Source organism: Lipophrys pholis (assembly GCF_963383615.2).
Source record: "Lipophrys pholis genome assembly, chromosome: 21".
Classification (NCBI taxonomy): Eukaryota; Metazoa; Chordata; class Actinopteri; order Blenniiformes; family Blenniidae; genus Lipophrys; species Lipophrys pholis.
In genome coordinates this window covers 3,920,377-3,941,719 of record NC_137649.1, presented here as the reverse complement: position 1 = coordinate 3,941,719, position 21,343 = coordinate 3,920,377, and the positions used below count along the sequence as shown (strand labels likewise).

General features: G+C 42.1%; 1 protein-coding gene across 5 annotated transcripts in view; it reads right to left on the bottom strand.

Annotated features, from left to right (window-relative positions):
• Positions 1 to 21,343, bottom strand: part of afdna (afadin, adherens junction formation factor a) — a 127,311-nt gene that overhangs the window by 21,125 nt on the left and 84,843 nt on the right. For all 5 annotated transcript variants that reach the window (XM_080491363.1, XM_080491365.1, XM_080491364.1 and 2 more), the window contains 3 exons: positions 17,574 to 17,654; positions 2,884 to 2,949; positions 2,610 to 2,683 (listed from right to left, as the gene is read on the bottom strand). In XM_080491363.1, the coding sequence (XP_080347489.1) occupies positions 2,610 to 2,683; positions 2,884 to 2,949; positions 17,574 to 17,654 (221 nt within the window). The remainder of the gene's footprint in view (positions 1 to 2,609; positions 2,684 to 2,883; positions 2,950 to 17,573; positions 17,655 to 21,343) is intronic.

The following is a 21,343-nucleotide window of genomic DNA, read 5'->3' as shown; positions in this document are numbered from 1 at the left end:
CGAGAGAGAGAGAGAGAGAGAGAGGGAGAGAGGGAGAGAGGGTGAGCGAGAGAGAGAGAGAGACAGAGAGAGAGAGAGAGAGAGCAAAAGAGCGAGAGAATTAAAGAGGTCTGACACACTTTGACCAACTGATTTACATTTATCTCCTGAAAGATCAGCACCACTTAATCTGAAACTCTAAACTCCACAAACGTGCTGCTGACGTGCTTCAGAAAATTTGAGTACAAGTTTGAACTGTGAACCGTATTTTCCGTACTATAAGTCACCCTCTTAGTAATGAACTATAACTCTAAATATACCTGTACATTCTATCTTCGACCACTAGATGTCACCATATAACAGAACGCAGCTACAGAACTGCAGAAGAACCTCAATTAAAACCATATTTCCCAGAGGACAAGTCAACCCTTTTAAAATAATATTTTTGACTAGTCATGTGACTTTTAATAAGTCAATTAAATATCAAATATACCGGTACATACTCTCTTTGTCCACAAGGTGTCACTGTACGACAACACGATGCTGCTACAGGACCACAAAAAAAACCCTATTAATAATGTATTTGACAACATTTAAAACATTTTTATGACTCCCAGTCCATATTCTCCTGGGACTTGGTAGTTTGACAGTCACCGTATTAACAATCCAACTTGGCCGTCTGTCCATACGAATGTCCGTGTACTCCCACAGAGCTGATTGCTCTTGTGTATGATTTTCATTACAAAAAATATCAACAGCCCAACACGAAAACTACATCGTTTTCAAAAGATTGTGTCAGGGTGAAACTTTTCGGAAAAGAAAAATGCAGAAACGATGTGTTTTGGCTTGAAATGTTGTTGTGTGAATGAGACCTCAGCGGGCAAAGCTTCAGGCATCATGCAGGGCCCTGGATCTCAGGTTGGAAACCGCTGCATTGGATAATAAAACTGCCTAATTACTGATGTTTACAGCTGTTATTTACTAGAACTGCAGCAGTAATTAGGATAAACATGTTGTAAAATTTCTGTCAACCGGTGCAGAAAAATAAAGAGTGGGAGCTTCTTTATGGACACACGTGCTTGTGCACAGGAGCTTTAACTAAATCCTATAAATAGCCGGTGTGCATATCTCACACACAGTAATGAGCCGTGTGCAGAAAAACAAGCTTCAGAAACAAGGCAGGAAGTGATGATGATTTTACACAGAAATCCAGCAGACTGGAGGCGAACGCCACCTTGTTGGGAGTGACAATAGAGCAGATTATCCCTCACAAGCTGACTGATCGAGGTTTACATGCTCTAAAGCAGTATTCACTTCCAGGCCTCGAAGGCTGGCGCATGTTTTAGGTCTCTCCCAGGTGCAACACACCTGAATGCAATCGGGGGCTCATTATCGGTCATTCTTACAAGCTTGATGATGACATCAACAGCAGATTGAGGTGTGCTGACGCCTGGAGAGAGCTAAAACGCGCAGGACACTGGCCCTCGAGGCCCAGGATTAAATACCCCTGCTCTAAAGTGACCTAATGCGCTTAAAGCCCTCCGGCCTGCAACCTAAAGCAATCAAACAAATGAGGTGGAAATCCCGTTTGACATGAGCATCAAGCCTGTGCACGCTGAGCGGAGGAGTAACTGGATTAATCCAAAACACACACACAAACAGTTTTTCAACTGCGTGTTGGCCACACCCTGGAAAAGTGGTCAGCGTGTGTCTTCACGGTAATGTCTCTACATTGTGGGAATCTGACGTCACTTATCTTCTCAAGTGTTTTCCAGTTCCGAAATAGAGCTGAGACATAGAGTTTCATCACTCAGTGACCATGAGCACGTCAGTGCTGTGCGGTGGGACGGTCGGCAAATCGCTTCAAGTCATCGTCAGCTACACGTTTCAATCGTGAGCGGGAGGACAAAGATTTCAAGATCCCTTTAACTCTTTCTTCATCATTTCGCTCCACTCAGGCTGCTCACACAACGAAGTGAAAACACACTTTTTGTGTTTTCGTTTGACAAAAGTATCCCGTTTACGTGTCAACGTTTTGAAAATGATGTATGTTTACGCAGAAATGATAAAAACGATGCAGTCAGCATGTAGGGCCACGAGTTGTTTGTTTTTGTAATGAAACCAAACACGCACGCAGCAGAGAACAACACGCTCTAAACATTAACAATGGTAGAACACGGACACTCCAGTGGACAGACGACCGAGTTGGATTGCTGGAGTCGTGGTGAACAAGCACAGTAGGAGTGTTTCAGAAAGGTGGAGGTGGCTGGCGAAAGGTCCATGAAACGGGAGAATAGAGAAACATCAGGAGGGAAAACTTTAACGAACAAACTCTAAAGTGTCTGAGCATGTCACACTAAATCCACCTAAAGTGTTGAAACAGCAGGATTATATTTGTGTCTAATTATTGCTCATTACGCATTAAGTCAACTCATTGTCTTAGTTTTGAGCTGTTTTATAGAAACTATTTAAATCAAATGTTGTAAAAAGCACGACTCTTTTGTTTTGTTTTTCCATGAAAGGCAAAACAAAAATATTTGTTTAAAACAAAAAATCAAATAACCGTAAAAATTGTGGACAGATTAATCAAATAGCGAAACAATGGTTAGTCGCAGCCGTAGTGTTTGTACCTCTCTTGTGACAGACCGACCAGACTCCTGCCGTCAACACTCAGCAGCTGGTCGCCTGCAGCCAGACGGCCGTCCTGTGGAAACACAAACACCGCCGAGTGAGTGAGTGAGTGAGTGAGTGAGTGAGTGAGTGAGTGAGTGAGTGAGTGAGTGAGTGAGTGAGTGAGTGAGTGAGTGAGTGAGTGAGTGAGTGAGTGAGTGAGTGAGTGAGAGAGTGAGTGAGAGAGTGAGTGAGAGAGTGAGTGAGAGAGTGAGTGTCAGCCTTCACACTCACCATATCAGCGGCTCCTCCTTTGACCACAGACTTGATGTAGATGCCCAGTTTCTCCTGACCGGCACCCTGCAGAGACACAAATATCACGTTAAACCACACGAAACCAAGACGTTCTATTTAGTAACCTCCACATTTCATACGGTAACTTTACTCATCCGGCAGGATTCCAAGACATTCTTCAGACATCTCAATAGAAATCAGGTAAACATGAGATCACACTGCTGTGTATCGCCCAGTGTTGCCACAGTTACTTTGAAAGAGCAATACGATTACTGATTACTAGTTACTCCTTTTAAAATAACTTAGTTACTTTACTGGTTACTTGCTTTTAAAAGTAAGCAAGTTAGATTAAAAGTTAGTTTTCAGTTACTTTCAACAGCTGCCGACAACAACCCCCACCATCTCAACATAAAAATGATGACCGGTTTTCAAGTCTCCCCGACTTCCTGGTTTTGCACCAAAGTGCAGCGTTTTTTTGTTTGGGTGGTGGTGGTGGTGGTGGTGGTGGTGGTGGAGGTGGTGGTGGAGGTGGTGGAGGTGGTGGTGGTGGTGGTGGTGGTGGGATCGGGGGACTTCATGCCAACGTACCTTTATACTAAAGAAAATTACAAAAATAGTGTCGACATCGCTGCAGTTCTCTGTCATGCCTTCAGGCAGACGTTATTATGATGTGCCCCAAAGAAAAACCAACAGGTACTCAAAGCCATAAAGCTTTTAAACACAGACCCATTTCAAAAAAAATTCTATTTGAATGACCCTAAATAACTTGAATGATATTATTCTTGCCTTACTTATTGGTTTTTATTACTGTTCTTACCATTTCACTGTCTGGCTAAATGCGTATCTTTCTGGTATGAGGTGACGGACCAACCACTTCACCACTGCTTGAGCACTCCCCAGAGCACTTTACACTGATAATCACATTCATTCATTCACACACCAATGGAGGCAGCTGCCATGCAAGACGCCTCATCCATCCTGTGTGAGCAGTGTCTTGCTCAAGGACAGGGGGACATGGGGAAACGAACCTGCAACTCTATGATTAGGAGACAACCACACTCCACAGCCAGCCACCTGATCTAAAGCCCTGCTCACACGACGACGTTTTCAAGTCAAAGCTGGAATCTTTTATTGACCTTTGGGTGTCAGTTGTCGCCGCCGCGGCGTGACATTAGCCAATTGCGAACGCAACAAACGCAGAAGCAACGCAGTTTCCAGTTGGTCTCGTGCAAACAGGACCCGACACATACAAGCAGCTCATTTGAATGCTCACGTTTGCATGTGATCTCAGTCACGGCGTTATTCTGAACGACTCGCCTGCAAAACGGACACCAACGGAAATGGCAATGTGTCTCCATGAGCTTGTAACTCAGCTCGCTCTACTTGTAGGATCTTAGTAAATGAGGCCTTCGGATCGATGGACACTAAATAGAACAAAGCTGGACTGTTAAACCGTGATGTTCCTGAACGCCACATGTTTTATCCGAGGTAAGAAGTTCACCAACATGTCGAGCAGCTGAAACGTTTCCAGACTTCTCTGGAGATCCAGAAGTGAAACGCTTCGTGGCCTCAGTTCGTCTCCCTGCTGCATTTTTCTAATTTCTTTCTTGCTGTTGAAACAATGATATCTGCCCACAGGAATGTGGTCAGGATTTGTTTCATGTCATAATATCTTCCCAGAGCCAGACAGACTCTTTCTTAACGGAGTAGCCAGAAATAACCAAAGTACCCCCGCTAAGATAACTGTGTCAATACGCCGAGCTTCTGTGTGCGCTTTGTTTATCCGTTTATTGCTCCTTATCACACGTTTTCCTTTCATTTACCACCCTGACGCGTTTGTCCTCCAGACTTTGTGCAACAGTAAGGCGGAGAAACCAAAAACAATGCTCCGTTTGGAGGAACTCCACTGAGCGGAATCACCAACCGTTTTTCACCTCAAAGATTGGGTTCAATCGAGACGCATTGAGGAAAATCTCCCTGGTGGAGACGACAAAGAGTGTGTGCGGCTTTACTGCCACGCTGGCGGCAGAACTGAGGACATCGCTCATGTTGTTTTCAAAGCAAGTTGAACAAACAATGCACTCCAAAACATCAAAGAAAAGGGCTTGCATGGTTTCTCCTTGAATGCTGGGAGTTGCTCGTTTCCAGCATGGTTTGATCTTTCAAACGTGCTCTTGAGCTTCTTGCCTCATTTCCAATTGATTTGTGGACTGAGCCGACTTTAATTGGGTTTCAGATTGGGTGGCTATGTTTGGACTGGTTCTGAGCCCATTGTGAGACTTGGTGCTGGTCAGTTTCTGGGTGATTGTTGGCCTGTGTTCAGTCTGGTTTGAAACTTGTACCAAGGCTTCATTCATTCTGGACTCTGTCTGGATTGCCGGGACTCGATTTAGGTTGATTTATAATAGAATTTGGACCGGCACACAGTTCCCAATACGTGTATTGACTGTGAGTAAAATCCTGGAGTTGCTGTAACTGTGTCTTAAAACATTGGCTGAACTTCCTTTTGGGCCACAAGTTACAATCAGTTCACTTTCCCTGCTCTTGTTTCACTGTACCAACCGTTAAAGGAGACTTATTCATTATGCAGCACCTCGTCCATCAACCACAGATCCATGTCGGGCTGAAACACTAAAGGGACGGCAGAGACCTTCAGGCCTCTAGTGTGTGTGTGTGTGTGTGTGTGTGTGTGTGTGTGTGTGTGTGTGTGTGTGTGTGTGTGTGTGTGTGTGTGTGTGTTTTCTAGACAGTAATGAGGCTGGATTCATGCAGGCATGGATTTCCTGTGAGTGACATTCAGATGAGAAGAGAGCAGTGACTCATTTGGACTGTTTTATGTCTGTTCAACATTAAAGGAGCCTCTGTTTCAGCTTGGTGTTTCAGTCTCCAGTATCGGGGGGGTTTGGGCCTCCGGACTCCAGTGATGTTTGTGGGAATTCCCCGTCTCGCCCTCAGAATGTCAGGGGAAGTTTTAGTAAGGTAAACGGGTGAGACAGCGAGCTTATAGTGGCCACTACGTCTAGAAAAGGCGAGCCGGTGCATTCATGTGGAGGAAGGTAAAAGAAAGTGTGCATAAGAACACCTGCTGCATGAGTTTGATTGATACTCTGATTTTGGTACAAAATATCTCAAGTTGCTTACAACATTCTATATGGTCCTTCCCAACATGGGATAAGCAGGGGTCTGCGACCTTTACCACCAAAAGAGCCAAATAAAAGTAAAGTAAAATTTGTCTGGAGCTGCAATTATTTGAAATAAAGAAAAAACAAAACCTTAAAAAAAGATTTTGTTGCATACTAAAGACTGAGGTTGGAATTATGACATTTTAAAGCTGCAATTGAGACATTTGATAAATTTCCCCCCTTTTAAACCCAAAGGTTTTTCCTGCTTTAGACATTTCTTACTGCTGTGAATTTCCTAATGGTTATAACAGCTTTAGCTATACAGTAGAACCTCTGACAACTAAGCCTGGTAAGAGCGGAAACTCTATACTGGGCACACACACCACTGTGCATGGGCAGGATTTAACTGTTAACACACCTAATGAGCGGACAACGGACAGGTTTTCCTGGCAGATTTCAAGCTGGGTGGACTCTGTAAGGGCCAGAATACTTGGGCTGGACCGGATTATCCGGTTGTTGTGGTCGTGATTATATAGGATTTGTAGGAGTTTTTTTTGTTTTGTTTGATCTTACAGTCAATTACATCACGTACACTATCCGCCACAACAAAGAAAAAACTTTCAAATGTAAATTTGAAGGTTATTATGGCACTATTTTACCGGTCCGGCCCACTCTAGATGAAACTGGTTTGCATGTGGCCCCTGAACTAAAAGTTTATTTTGGATTTATTCAGTATATATATATATATATATATATATATATATATATATATATATAAATATCATCTATAGATCGATAGATAGATATATAAACAGCTTTGTATTGGTTTCCGATATGCACGTATGTTTCTTCAACAACATATTTCGTTTAATATCGACCGGTCCTACAATTTGTCCTCATAACCTGTCCCTCCGAAGAGAGGACACCCGTCTTCAAGGGGACGCTTGGATTTTATTGCATCCCTACAGAGGTTTTACTATATTAGCATTTTTAACCTGTTTGGACAGTTGTTTGTGATTTTAACCTTAAACAGTTTAGCTGTTTTTGTCTTTTCTTGTTTTTGGGGTGGGGGTGAGTAGTTTTGGTCATTTTATACATCTTAAGTAGTCTTCGCTGTTTCAGCTGTTTTGCCGGATTGAACCTTTTTAGTGTGATATGTATATAATATAAAAAATGGACACTGAATTTTCTTGGTGTTTCAGGGAGCCACTACAGATATGCTGAAAAGCCACGTGTGACTCCAGAGCATGAAATAATAGCATAACAACTTAGAAATACTGACATCTCCAAGGTTTTTCATCCATTTTAGGGCAAAATGGTAAATGGATTTCACTTAATATGGCAGGTTCAACCACTTGACTAGTCCCCAAACCGCTTTACATTCACACACACATTCACACACACATGGAGGTGGCTGCTATGCAAGGTGCTGAATCCATCCATTAGTAACGGTTCTCTGGTTCAGTGTCTTGCTCAAGGACACTTCAACGTGGAGACGGGGGGAGATGGTGAACTGAATCGGGAACATTCCAACGAAGACACAACCTGCTATACCAATTTTATATTAAAAAAAAAAGTATTTTATATTTCCGTGCTTTATTTTCCCAATCACACGTGCATTTGCAGATCCCATCGGCAGTGTACCTTTGTATTGTAAATACTGCCAAACTACTTCATCACAGTTCAGTCTGAAGCAGTAAAACTAGTAGCTGAAGTTTTAGTAAAATCATCTCTGAAAAACAGAAGAAAAAATAAAAACAAAAATACATGGACAAATTCCACTGAAGAGCCATTTCCCCATGAGCGTGTCCGTGCACGAGTCTACGGCTAGAAACGTTAGATGTGTAAAAATAGCTGAAATACCAGCACAGAAATTTGCCGGGTGATTTACTGGATGTCTCTGGCTTTTTAAAACCGACAACAAATCAAGAGCGGCTTCAAGCTGCCAGGATGCTGTTAAACACTGGAGAGAGTCGGGTTCTTCAAACGTGGGGATTCATTGATCTTTAATACTGATAACTGAGACCAGAGGATGAACTGTAAGATGACTCTTTTCAATTTATCGTAGCGCGTCTTTATCAAGGAAATCAATCTCATTTAAATGCTACAAATCCAACCAAATCCTAAAGTCTTTCAGATTTCACTGCGGAGTCGTGCTAATGCTAATGCTAAATCACAGCCACTGCAGAATCAGGCTAATGCTAATTCCAGTTTGGCATCTCTCATGTCTGGAGCCTTGAGCCAGTTCAGGATTAAAAAGTCGCTCCTCTTCCAGTTAACAAGAGTTTAGTCTAATAGTAGCTGCTAAGTAAGACAATAGCTTTACCTAATGCTAGCAGCTAGCGCAGTAAACAGAACAGACACACCAACTCTGAAATTCTTCAAATGTTTTCACCTCAACTTTGCACTGAACTCCATTACTAAATCTATAATCGGAATCAGTTACTAGCATGTCACTGCTTAAAGTCGTGACGTTAAAGTGTTGAAACTAACAGCTAGCAAAGGTAGCACGACAGGAGTTTTGAAATTCTCTTTTTTTTTTTTTACTTCAACCTCAAATCTAATGTCATTCACTCTAACTGCATTGTTAATCTGTTATTGAAGTCAGTTACTAACATGTTACTTCCAAAAGCTGCGGCATTACAGTGACAAAAAGTAACAGCCAATGCTATGGCTAACAGCAAGCACAGAAACACAACAGAATGAGACTGTAACTGTAAAACGCTTCAAATGGTTTCACCACTTTACTCTTATCAACATGACTAAATTGGTACTAGTAATCTGATATTAGCAAGTAACCGTCAGAATTTCATCGAAGCAACAAGCACAGACAGAAGCTCTGAAATGCTACAACAGTTTGATTTTTAATAAAAGTAACCTTATAAACCCTTCACTAACTCAGTAACTTTTTAGAATGGTTCTCGGTTACTGAAGTCGTCTCATCAAGAATCAATTAAATGACCTTGATTGTTCCTGTGAGCACGTGTCTGGTTTCCTCACCGAACCCGCCAAAATGTGACCGAGAGGTGAGAGGTGTGTGTGTGTGTGTGTGTGTGTGTGTGTGTGTGTGTGTGTGTGTCATCCTCTCATTGTTCTCGCCCTCATGGGGGGAAGCTCTCATGCTATTGTTCCACCTCCAGTACAGTCATCAGTGAACACACACACACACACACACACACACACACACACACACACACACACACACACACACACACACACACACACACACACACACACACACACACACACACACACACACACACACACACACACACACACACACACACACACACACACACACACACACACACACACACACACACACACACACACACACACACACACACACACACACACACACACACACACACACACACACACACACACACACACACACACACACAGCTGCACGTTCGACCTTAGTTCCTTTTTTTTCACAGTATGAAACAGAATTTCATGTCTGAAGATATTTATGTCAAAGGGCTTCAGCTCAGAAATATTAACACAATTTCATTTAAACTTGTATTCTGTAAAAGATAAATTTTATCACTACCAACCTATATTTCAGCTATATATATGTACTAAATTAGAGCAGTTGAAAGCTGTATTAATCCTTTTTGAAATGAATGGAAAAAAAATGTAAAAAAAAAACCAAATGGTAGAACCGAGCCGAGAAAAAAATAGGATGACTTTAAACAGCTGACGCTCTGATGAAAATACAGAAATTTAGGGCTGCATTACAACACCTGTGGCCCCGTTTAAATGACGTTCAAGTGAAAACGTTCAGGTGAAAGCAGAAAATTTGTTGCGTTTAGGGTGTCCGTTTACAAGACCGTGGTGCTTGGAGTCAGTGAAAGTGTACCTTTTTTGAAAATGGCTCCCAAGGTGGAACTTTTGGAAAATGCTTTCACTCCGTGTAAACAGAAGAAAACACAACTTTTCTGGTCACCATGGTCGTAGTAACCAGTAGTTGTGCACATGCTCAGTAGCTGGATAATAAGAACAATTTTTCCTCCGTCATGTCACGACTCCCAGTCCATATTCTCCTGGACTTGGTAGTTTTATTTTGACAGTCACCGTAATAACAATCCAACTTGGTCGTCTGTCCACTAGAATGTCCATAAAACACTGTTGCAGTTTTCTAGCCAACAGAAAATAAAAGCATGGACAAGTTGTTCTGTGTTTAGATAGAAAACAGATTGTTCTAGCTATGGTTTTCAGATGACAATAGGCAGATGTACTGTAACAGCTTTTAAGTGGTTGTTAAAATTTAGGTCTGAGTCGATAATGAAATTTCTGGATTGAGTTTGAGCTTTCAATGATAAGGAATCAAAGTGAGTACTGATTTTCAACTTTTCAGCTTTGGGGCCAAAAACAATCACTTCCGTCTTGTCTGGATGGATCTGGAGAAGATCGACTCAGTGATTTCATGAATACACTTAAAGTAAGGGGTTGTAGTCATGTGACAACACTGAAATATTAAGTTGTGTGTCATCATTTAGTTGGGTCCTGTTGTACTCTATCATTGTAAGAGCGCTTTGAGATGTTTGTTGATGTGATTTAGCGCTTTACAAATAAAATTGAATTGAATTGAATCTGCATAAGTATGATAGGATATATTCCGTAATCTGAGCAAGGAGCAGCATGTAGATACTGAATAAAAGTGGTTAAAGAATGGAGCCTTGAGGAACCCTGCATGTGACTTTTGTTCACTCAGACTCATAAGAACCAACTGAGACAAAGTACACCCTATCTTAGACCCTATCTTAGACCCTATCTTTGAACCAATCTAGCACAGTGCCAGTAAGTCCCATCCACTGCTCCAGTTCGTTGACCAGTATGCCACGGAGACAGGGCCTGGGTTTTACCCCGTTTACAGGCTCAGGAAATCTTTTGCAGTGAGTCAGAATTGTCATCGAGTAAACAGACACCCACAATGTAATGAAAGTTTTGTGTTTTCATGCACGCACACACGCACACACATACAGACGCAGACAGAAACTCAATGACAGTGACCCAAAATGAAAACACCGGTACGTTGTGTGTATTTCAGTTTCATCGGTGCGCGTCAGATTAAGAACAATGTGGTTCAAGTCGTGCTCACATTTGATTATCGCCCATCTAGTTTCTTATGTAAAACTGCATTTATTGTATGATAACATGTTTTATATTTTCCCGATAGAAGTGTGGTACAATCTAAAATACAGTGGCCCCAGTGCACAGCGCCCAATAATGTGTAATAATGTGTAATGAACATCCTGTGCTGCTCCGTTATCAAGTGAGGTCAACAAACATGTTTTTTTTTTAAATCTAGATAAAAGAGTTTAAAACTTTCAGTTTCTCTGTCAGCAGAGGAGGATTTCATCATGTGACGGTTGATGGGAATGAATCAAAACTTTACTGAGCTACGGAGAGAATGTTCTGTTCTTCAACTGTTAGAAGAAACATCAGGAGCAGGAGGAAGAAGAAGAGAATGAATAGAAAAAGGAAGAGGAGAAAGAACAACAAAAGGAGAAATAAGAGAAGAGAGAGGAGGAGGACGAAGAAAAGAGGAGGGCGAGGAGGAGAAAGAGAAAGAGAGAAAAGCTAAAGAAGAGAAAGTTGAGAACAAGGAAGTCACTGAAAGCACAACTGCTCCCAAGGTGGAACTCTGAACGACTCCGTAGAAACGGAGGAAAACGCAACACGAGTGGCCCAACATGCCAACGACATCATTTTCAGTGTTTCTGCTGTGTCAACAGACGGTTTCCAAAATGTTGCACTGTAAAACTTTTCTAAAATGAAAACAACAAATCGATGTGTTTTGACTTGAAACGTGTGAACGGAGCCCCTGAGGCAATCGGAGTGAAAAGTTTAGGAAACGTTCAAATCTCGACCGCGTGAATCTTCTGAATTAATCCCTTTTTTTTTTTTAACATTCAAGTTCGGCATTTGAAACATTCAATCCAGAACAGTCACGTGAATATATATACTTTTTAAACTAAACACATGTTGTGAATGAGCCTCAGAATGCTGCACACGCGACTCAAACTTATTCACCATCTGTGTGTACTTTAGCTTAACCATTGGCAGAGCATCCCTGAAAGCAAACAGTGAAGTGACGAACCAGACGGCCATCTCACCGAAACGCTGCTGCAGCTGCTGCTGCTGCTGCTGCTGCTTCACCGACATGTGAGCCTCGGATATCCCAACCAGACACACACACACACACACACAATGCAGAAGAAAGTCCTATAATAAGATTTCCTGTCTGGCTGGGAGCATGAAAAGCGTTACCTGGTCTCTCCTGCCCACCACTGAAAACCACATGTTGCAGCTGCTTGTTAGCCGGACCTGGTCGTACTGCGACGTCCAGACTGCACACACCTGCTTTTACCCCACAGCTTCCTAACATGAACCGACAAGTCTGGGAAAGAGGAGAGGAGTAGAAAAAAAAAAAAAAAAAAAGGAAGACAAAAAACTACTCCGTCTGGGAGTGAGCCATTCGGCTCAACACCGAGCTATGAAATCAGTTTATACGTGGAAGCGAGAGGTGAGGAGAAACTGTGAAGTCCTGCATGTTGAAAACTCCATTATCCTGTCCTAAAAAAAGAACAGGGTCCAAAGTCCCAGTAAAAAGAAGACGCGTGGTTTAGAAGAGTGGTGTGGAGTCCAGGGTGGGTGGTTAAAAAGATGCAGTAAATTCCTGAAATGTTCCTAAATTCCTCCACGGGCTCCTAATTGCAGTGTTTGCAGGGAAACAGTAAATCCAGGCAGCGATCCAGAGGTGAAGTGTCGGCTGGGACGCCGGCTGGTCAGACTGAGGTGGAGCGCGGCTGCTGCACCGGGCAAATACCACACACGCAAATATCATACACACACTTATATAACAGGACAAAGCTCAGCCCTGTTTACTGACAATTCAAGCAGCTGTCTGACCAAATTCCCTCTACCTGCCTTTTCCCATCCAACACGCGCGCACACACACACACACACGCACACACACAGCTTTGAAAAGAGAGCAGGAGGAGGTTTCCTCGGCACGTCCTTCCTCGCCGCTCTTCCTCTCGACACACACAGGAAAGCTCTCGCCTTCAGCAGGAAACTTCAGTCCAGACAAAGTAAAGACAGAAAGAGGCGACATGTTTGGGACGAACACGAGCAGCCTTATCTACACGTGTCTACCTGTTCCCACTCTGTGTGTCTATGCAAGTATAAGTAAGTATATGCAAGTATGTCTGTATGTTGGTTTAAATAACGTGATTAAGAGAAGTAAGATTCTTTCCAAGCTTAAAAAAAAAAAAAAAAAAAAAAAAAAGAGAGCGAGAGAGAAAAGGCTCAAATTCTATTTATACAGGAAACAGTTAAATCACCAAGAACAGGAGAAACTTAAAGGACTGGGATACAAAAAACCCTTCAACAAATCTGACAATAAAAGAGGGGGAGCAATACTCATTGCAAATAAATAAGTGATAAAGATGGAAGATATATTCTGGTCAAAGGCAAAATACTAAACGAGATGATAACACTAGTCAAGGTATATACAAGCCCAGAGAGGAAATGTTTGATCAAGATCATATTTGATCTTATTGCACTGGAAAGCGAAGGTATTCTGATATGTGGAGGTGATTTTAATGTCGTACTACAACACAGTATAGATACTACAAGTACTCATAACACCAAAAAAAACCTCTCAATGTTTATAAATACCACAAATCAAGAAATGTGAATGTTTGATGTTTGGAGGAATCTACATCCTTTACAGAGAGACTAGACACATTTCTCAGCTCACCTCGTCTGTTCTAGAATTGATTATTTTTTTCTTTATACTATTGATAGACAAAGGGTAAAAAAAAAAACACGAAATTGGTAAGACAAGAAATCCAAAAACCAACAATCACTCCGTGATCCAGAAAAAATATTAAAAGTGTTTGAGGATTACTACAAAAAGCTGTTTTCAAAACCTCCTTCAGAAGATGAAGACACTGAGAAACTTTCTCAACACACTTGCTCTGCCATCTATTGGCGAAATGCAGGCCTCTGAAAGAGTGACAGCCGCCCCCCCCCCCCATCATGGCGAGAGGCAATTATATTATGGATTCCAAAAGAAGGCAAAGGTACAGAACAGTGTATTAATTACAGACCAATCTCAATCCTAAATGTCGACTACAAAATGTGAACTTCAATACTCTGAAGAAGATTTGAGACCTTCATTCCAGAAATCATTGATGAGGATCAAACTGGGTTTATTAAAGACATCAAACCCAAGACAACATTAGGAGAACTATACACACCATAGTTCAGGTTCAGAAAGGTGGACTGAAGCCACAATAATAAGCTTCGATGCAGAAAAAGCTTTGGACAGCGTCAGGTGGGAATTGTAGATTTCTCGTACTTTAAGACAACAATTTGGCTTAAATGAAAAATCAATCCAGAACATTAAAACTACCTATCAAGAACCAACAGCCAGGGTGAAGGTAAATGGACAATTAACAAAAAGAATAACACCAGAGAGAGGTACTAGACAAGGCTGTTGCTCGAGCCCGACACCCTTTGCCCTTGAGCACAGGCCATTCGTCACGACACAAACCTGGAGGGACAGAAAACAAACAATTGGCCTCTTGGTGGACGATGTGGTCATTTTCTTAAAAAACCTGGACCAAGGATTCCCCTTGCTGATAAAATTTCTCAATACTTATCGTCACTGTTCAGGATATAAAGTTAACATTGCAAAAACTCAGGTTCTCATGTTCAACGATTCTCCACTGCAAATAATCTGGGACACATCCAGCCTGAATATGAACTTTAAAACCAAGAAATATCTTGGAGTTACAATAACAAAGATGCTGGACAAATTATCTGAAGCCAACAACAACATGATGGACCAAAACATTGAAAAAGATATACAGAGGTGGTTGAACTCTCCCCCTGATTTTAACTCCAGGATTAAGGTGGTCAAGATGAATATTTTGCCAAGGTTGCTGTACTTTTTTTCAATAATTACCAATAACGATACCTCAAAACAAATTCATCTCCTGGGACACAAGCGTATCACGGTTTATTTGGAAAGGCAGAAAATCCAGAACAAGATTCAAAACTATTCAACTCGCAAGGAGCAAAGGTGAAAGGTATGGGGGCATTAGTGTAGCAAAACTATTTGTCAATGTGTACAGAGAGTTGTCCGTCTGTAATTCAATCCGTCTGTCCACAGTCAGAGTTGTCAATGTGTAAAAGAATTTGTCAATGTGAACCGGAATCTGCAAAAGTCGTCCTGTAATTTGTCTGTCTGTAATTAGGTATTTAAATGTGTAAAATATCGGCTCATCTGTATTAGGAATTGTACATGTAATGAGATTTGTCAATGATTATCAAGATATTTGTAATTGAAAAGTCTGTTTTCAGCTTCAAATGCTGAACAACTCACCAGTTACAAGTGGAGCAGTTTCACACTTGGCTGTTTTCTTTACACGGGACTTGTGCTACACTTCTGCCCTCTGAAGGATTCAAACTTGTAAAGTCTGGGTTTTGATGCCCTGAGCTCAGGCTCACAGGCACTTTCATTCTGGCTGCATACTGCTCTGCCGCGCTGTCGGTGCAGGGAGGTGGTACAGGGCAGGTGGCGCTATGCCTCGGCGATTTTGAGCACACGCCACATTGCGGGGCAGGGTCTACACAAGTTTAGCCTCGAGAAACAATCAGTATATATATTAAAATAAACAGTTTGATACACTACCCGTGATAATATATGTCAATGTGTGTCATGAGTGATAAAAAAACGCATCCTCTTAAAAATAACACCACATTAACAAATAATTACTCTCGTCCTAATGCAGTGGTAACAAACAAATCAGAGTTAAATATCAACATTTCAGACGACGATTGGTATTAAATGTGCACGACAACGTTCCACCACCAGCTCAGATTTGGAGCGAGCTTAGTTAGAAGAATGTGACGAGATTCTTCATAACTCCACAAATTAAGAGCAGACAACTCAAAACCCAACCACCATGCTGGAGACTCTGCGGTGATCAAGAAGGACATCATCCACATGTTTTCTGGTGCCGTCTTGAATGAAAACCGTTTTGGCGAAGCCGTGCAGAAAGAAGACAGATGTCAGGTTGAAACTTTACTTGTTGCCAGAAAAAAGGCTGTAACCAGGAACTGGCACAAGGCGGAAACACCAAGCATGGAGCAATGGTTCCAGATCATCAAGGATGTTTTACTCAATGGAAAAGATGACTCATTACTGAAAACTCAAGGGGACACACATTTGCCAAAATTGGAAGACATGGAATGTCTACAAATAAGGAAATACCAACAACTAAATGGACTAATCTAAAGGACCGAGGAAGAAAGACATGCATACCGGAGAGGCCCCGCTGTAGATTTGTTTATCACGAGTTGTGATTGTTTAAGAATGAAAAAAAAAAAAAAAAGAAAAAAAGTATGTGTGTGTTCCTGTTCATATAGGTGTGTGTAAGACTGTGGAGTATGCATGCATGCGAGTGTAAATATCGGTGTGTGCATTGTTGAACAGGTTTCAGTCTTTGGCTCCGGTGTCTGAGAAGGAACTTTGTTGACGTGTCGACCTTGAAGCGGCGTTACGTAACAGCGGGGGACTGAGTGGAGGGTTTCCCCCAGAGGAAGTGGAGTGGGATCCAAACCATACGGGGTGTTGTTTGGACTGAGAGTGTGCACGCTGTGGAGCGCCACTGAACGCTGACACGGTCTTTAAAACCTGAGAATCAACAACAAGCACCAAGCAGAGGAAGTCGACTGCTCAGACTCATTGATTGCCCCCTGGTGGACGAGTTCAGAACACGCTTGGTTTCATATGCGTAAAGCCGCATTTTGAATGGCAATAACAAGCAATTATGTTAATTCAGTCGTACGTTTTGATGAACTTTGCAGCTGTAGGAAAGTTTCAATAAGGACTACTCTGGAAAGAAATCAGAAAACGTACAATTTATGGTTTAGTACTTGTAAAGCATGGGCTTCCCTTCTGGGCTCAGTCCCTAAGAACTATGATTCAACATAAAGACAATTTCAATGACAAATACAGTGAAAAGTATAATAAACTAATGCTAGTTTGCTATCTTTCATGGCGGCATCACCAATATCTCAGGTCGTATTGTGTCGCTACGTTTAATAAATGTGTTGGGGGAAAAAAATAGATTCTTATGTTTTTACAACGTGGTTGGAAAATTGTTCACTTTGCATAAAATCAGGTTTTGTTTTTTTCCACATAAAATGCCAAAAAGGTAGCGTTCTTCACTCTCAGTGGAGAGATTTTGCAGTTTCTCGGCTCATGTGAGGCTGAACTGTGAAATGACGGAGTGATGGTCAAACCCTTGCACCGCTGCCGCTCACACCCACTCCTTCGACTGAGCGTGAAGTCATCTGGAAGTTTCCCTGTTTACTCTCAGCGTCGCCGTCAGACTCAACATTTCTAGCCAGCAGCCTGTTCGCAACAAGCCGGCACCCAAACATCCCCGTTACTTCAGGACTCCTGACAAATGGTCAGTTTTTACCTGAAAACCTCCCGCTGGTAGGAGAGGCTTTGGGTAAACACAGACGGTCTCTCCTTACCTTGGCGGCCACGATGCTGAGGCCCATTCCGTTGTGCTTCTTCAGGGTCACAGTGACGACCTCCGGATCTTTCCTCATTTGCTGCGGAGAGAAAGAGAGAGAGAGAGAGAGAGAGAAGAAAGAGGAAAACAAGTGAGCGAGGATGTTCGGAGAGAGTGCTGCTACAGCTTTAAGAGGAGACCAAAGTCTTTCAGAGGGAGAAAGGGAGGAAGTGGGGGGGAGAGAGAGAGAGAGAGAGAGAGAGAGAGAGAGAGAGAGAGAGAGAGAGAGAGAGAGAGAGAGAGAAAGCTGAGACAGATGGGAAAAAAAAGAGGGAAGGAATGAAGGAGAAGACGACAGAGGAACCTGTGGTCGCTGGAAGAGAGTCAAGAATGAAAACCACATCATGGCACACACACACACACACACACACACACACACACACACACACACACACACACACACACACACACACACACACACACACACACACACACACACACACACACACACACACACACACACACACACACACACACACACACACACACACACACACACACACACACACACACACACACACACACACACACACACACACACACACACACACACACACACACACACACACACACACACACACACACACACACACACACACACACACACACACCAGAACAAAGAAACCGAGGATCCTTCTAAACACATGACAGACTCAGGCTGAAGTATGTTTTTGTGTCGTTGCATGAGGATGAATGGAGTATAGCTGGGGAGGGTGGGGGTTAACCCAGGAACGCCCACGGCCGAGCAAAACAGCTAAAACAGGGTCGGGGCCGATACGCGGCTACAATACGTCAACCACTGCACCACCAGAGGAAAGACAGCTGAGACACACTGTGTCCAGGCTGTGAGCATCGGGAGTTTAGTGAAATCGTAACTGGTACCTCATATTAATGATAAATAACAAGAAGAATCACACTTTATTAATCCCCTTGGGGAAAGTTCTTCACCGACTTGACCCATGAGTAGGCTGCCAGACAGAGCAGAGCTTGGGGGAGCTGGTGGGGGGGCGACACTCTTGCTCAGGGACCCCCGGTGAATGTTTTTTGTACTGTGGGGGAGTACCCGGAGGAAACCATGCACACAGGGAGAACATGCAAACTCCACACAGAAAGACCCTGGCTGTATTTGAATGCACGACCTTCTCACTGTGAGACTAGAGCGCAAACAACTGCACCACCGCGAGGCTAATTAATCCGAAATAACTCAGAACTTCGAAACACAACATGAAAAACTTATTTCTCACTGTTGAGCATCTTCCTCCTGATGTAAGTTCAGTAAACATCCAGATTATAGAGCATCTTCCTCCCAGTCACCTGCTATTCTTTAAATGATGTTCCCAGCTTAAAGATCATTTTTGTTTGAATTTCACATGTTGTACTAACAGTACCTCTTATTGTTTGTTTAAGAAGCGTGTGCAAACTGTTCTGTCTCAGCACACACACACAATCTGATCCAGTGTTGGTATGACTCTTCCTGAACACTGAATTTCTTTGTCACCGATGCCCCGAAGGTCTTGTTTGTCGGCTTTCAAATGCATTCTCGAGAATTACAGTTACCTAATATTTCCAAAAGATAGCTGCGCTCTATAATGGCTCACTACACCATCTTATGGTACAATGTGGTACTGCAAGACTGGACTAACAGAAGTCAATGGTTACATTAGCATATTCACTTATGTCACACAGAAAAACATGATTAAGATAATCAGGTCAGCTGACGTTTTGAGAATTTCTTCACAGCATTTTGAAAAGTTAAATATTGTACCTTTAACGTTTTGATCCTGGCCGGTAAATCTGATGGATTTCACATTAAGTTACAATGATATCTCGAAGCAATTCAGGTGATCCGCACAAAAACATCACGTGGCAACGGTGACACACTGTAACTGAGCCTGGACTCAAACTCTGCAGCCGCCTGAACACACACTCTGATTAACTGTGTGTGTGTGTGTGTGTGTGTGTGTGTGTGTGTGTGTGTGTGTGTGTGTGTGTGTGTGTGTGTGTGTGTGTGTGTGTGTGTGTGTGTGTGTGCACGACAGACGCCTGCATGATGTCGAGACTGCAGTCATGAAACAGTAGAGGGATAAACAGGCCAATTACTGAGGAAATGGCAGCGTGGTGTGGCGCGTGTGTGTGTGTGTGTGTGTGTGTGTGTGTGTGTGTGTGTGTGTGTGTGTGTGTGTGTGTGGAGCAAGTCTATCATTTACTGCTCCAGGCTCACTAACTGATTGGTGTTGATTAAATTGAGTGTGTGTGATGCGTGTGTGTGTGTGTTTTCATGAAATGTAAATAGCTCCTTCTGAAGTCACTGTAATCACTACCTTTCCACTAGGAGACCGACCACACACACACACACACACAGACTATTTTTAGAGTGTGCGAGTTGTGCCGTAGCCTCTCCAGTCGGGGTGGATCAGATTCCAGGTAACTTTCCGGGCTAAAAAAGGTAAAATTCCTCAAACTGCAGGATAAAACCCTCCAAACTCTCCAAATCCAGGCTGACTTTCATGTGGCTTTCTCAGCGCGTTGGAAAAACGAGCCCAGCAGCTGAAGGGAGGAGATGTAATCTGCTGCTTATCTCACTCAGATCAAACTCGTCTAATTAAAGCCTCTTTCACTGGAATTAAAGTAAAACACTTAGATATTTATCTTACAATCTACACACATAGTTGACATTTCTGTTCAGTTCGATTATATAGCCGTTTTTGTTAGTTTCAGCCCTCATATATACAAACACACCCTTCACTCATCTTATTTTGTCACTTTAGTGTCAAACTTACAGTTTCACTCTATGAAAACCTTTAAACCAGCGGTGTCAAACACATTTTAGTTCAGGAGTCTCATACAACCTAATTTAATCTCGAGTGGACCAGAGCGATGAAATAGTGTCATGACAACTTTTAAATTCTAACTTTTAACTTTGTTGTGGAGCAGTGAATGTGATATATATATATATAGCTTTACAATAGTCAAAAAGCCATGTTACACTTTGTTTTTATTTTTAATTGTTATGCAGGTACATTTACTGCTATAACCAAACATCCTGTGAACCCTTCCTTGCAGTGCCACTTTTCGCCACAAGATGGTGTGTGCTGGGTCACACTTGATAACTTGATCATATATATCAAGGGTGTCAAACACATTTTAGTTCAGGGGCAACATTACAGCCTGATTTCATCTCGAGTGGGCTGGATAGGCAAAATAGTCCCATAACAACCTTTAAATTTAAACTTCTAAGTTTTTCTTTGTTGGAGGCACAAAGTATACGTGATGGAAATGTCAGTATTTCATAAAACCAAACAATTACTAGATAAAATGATTACAATATCTACATAAAGCCATATTTAATGAATTGTGTTGTGTCGCTACTCCCATTAAATTTGTTCAAAGAAAATATAAATTTTTCCTTTAAATTTTTACAATTTTCTTGGTGGTTTGTCCGTATTGGAGCCTCTGGAGGGTCGGTTTCTCGTGTTTGACAGGTGTGGTTGAAAGAGTTCAAATAAAGGTAAATTCGTAGAGGAAAAAAAAAAGAGAGACCACAAAAATCATCCTTCTGGTAGTAATAATATATATATTGGAGGCATTTTGCTTTCTTCTTTTCAGCTGTTTGAACTTTTTGGAGTTTTAAGTTGTTGGGTTTTTTTTTTTAATAAAGAGTCTGGTATTGAGAATAAATAAAAACGAGCAAAAGATGAACATCGGTATATCATTTAGTGAGAGCTGAAG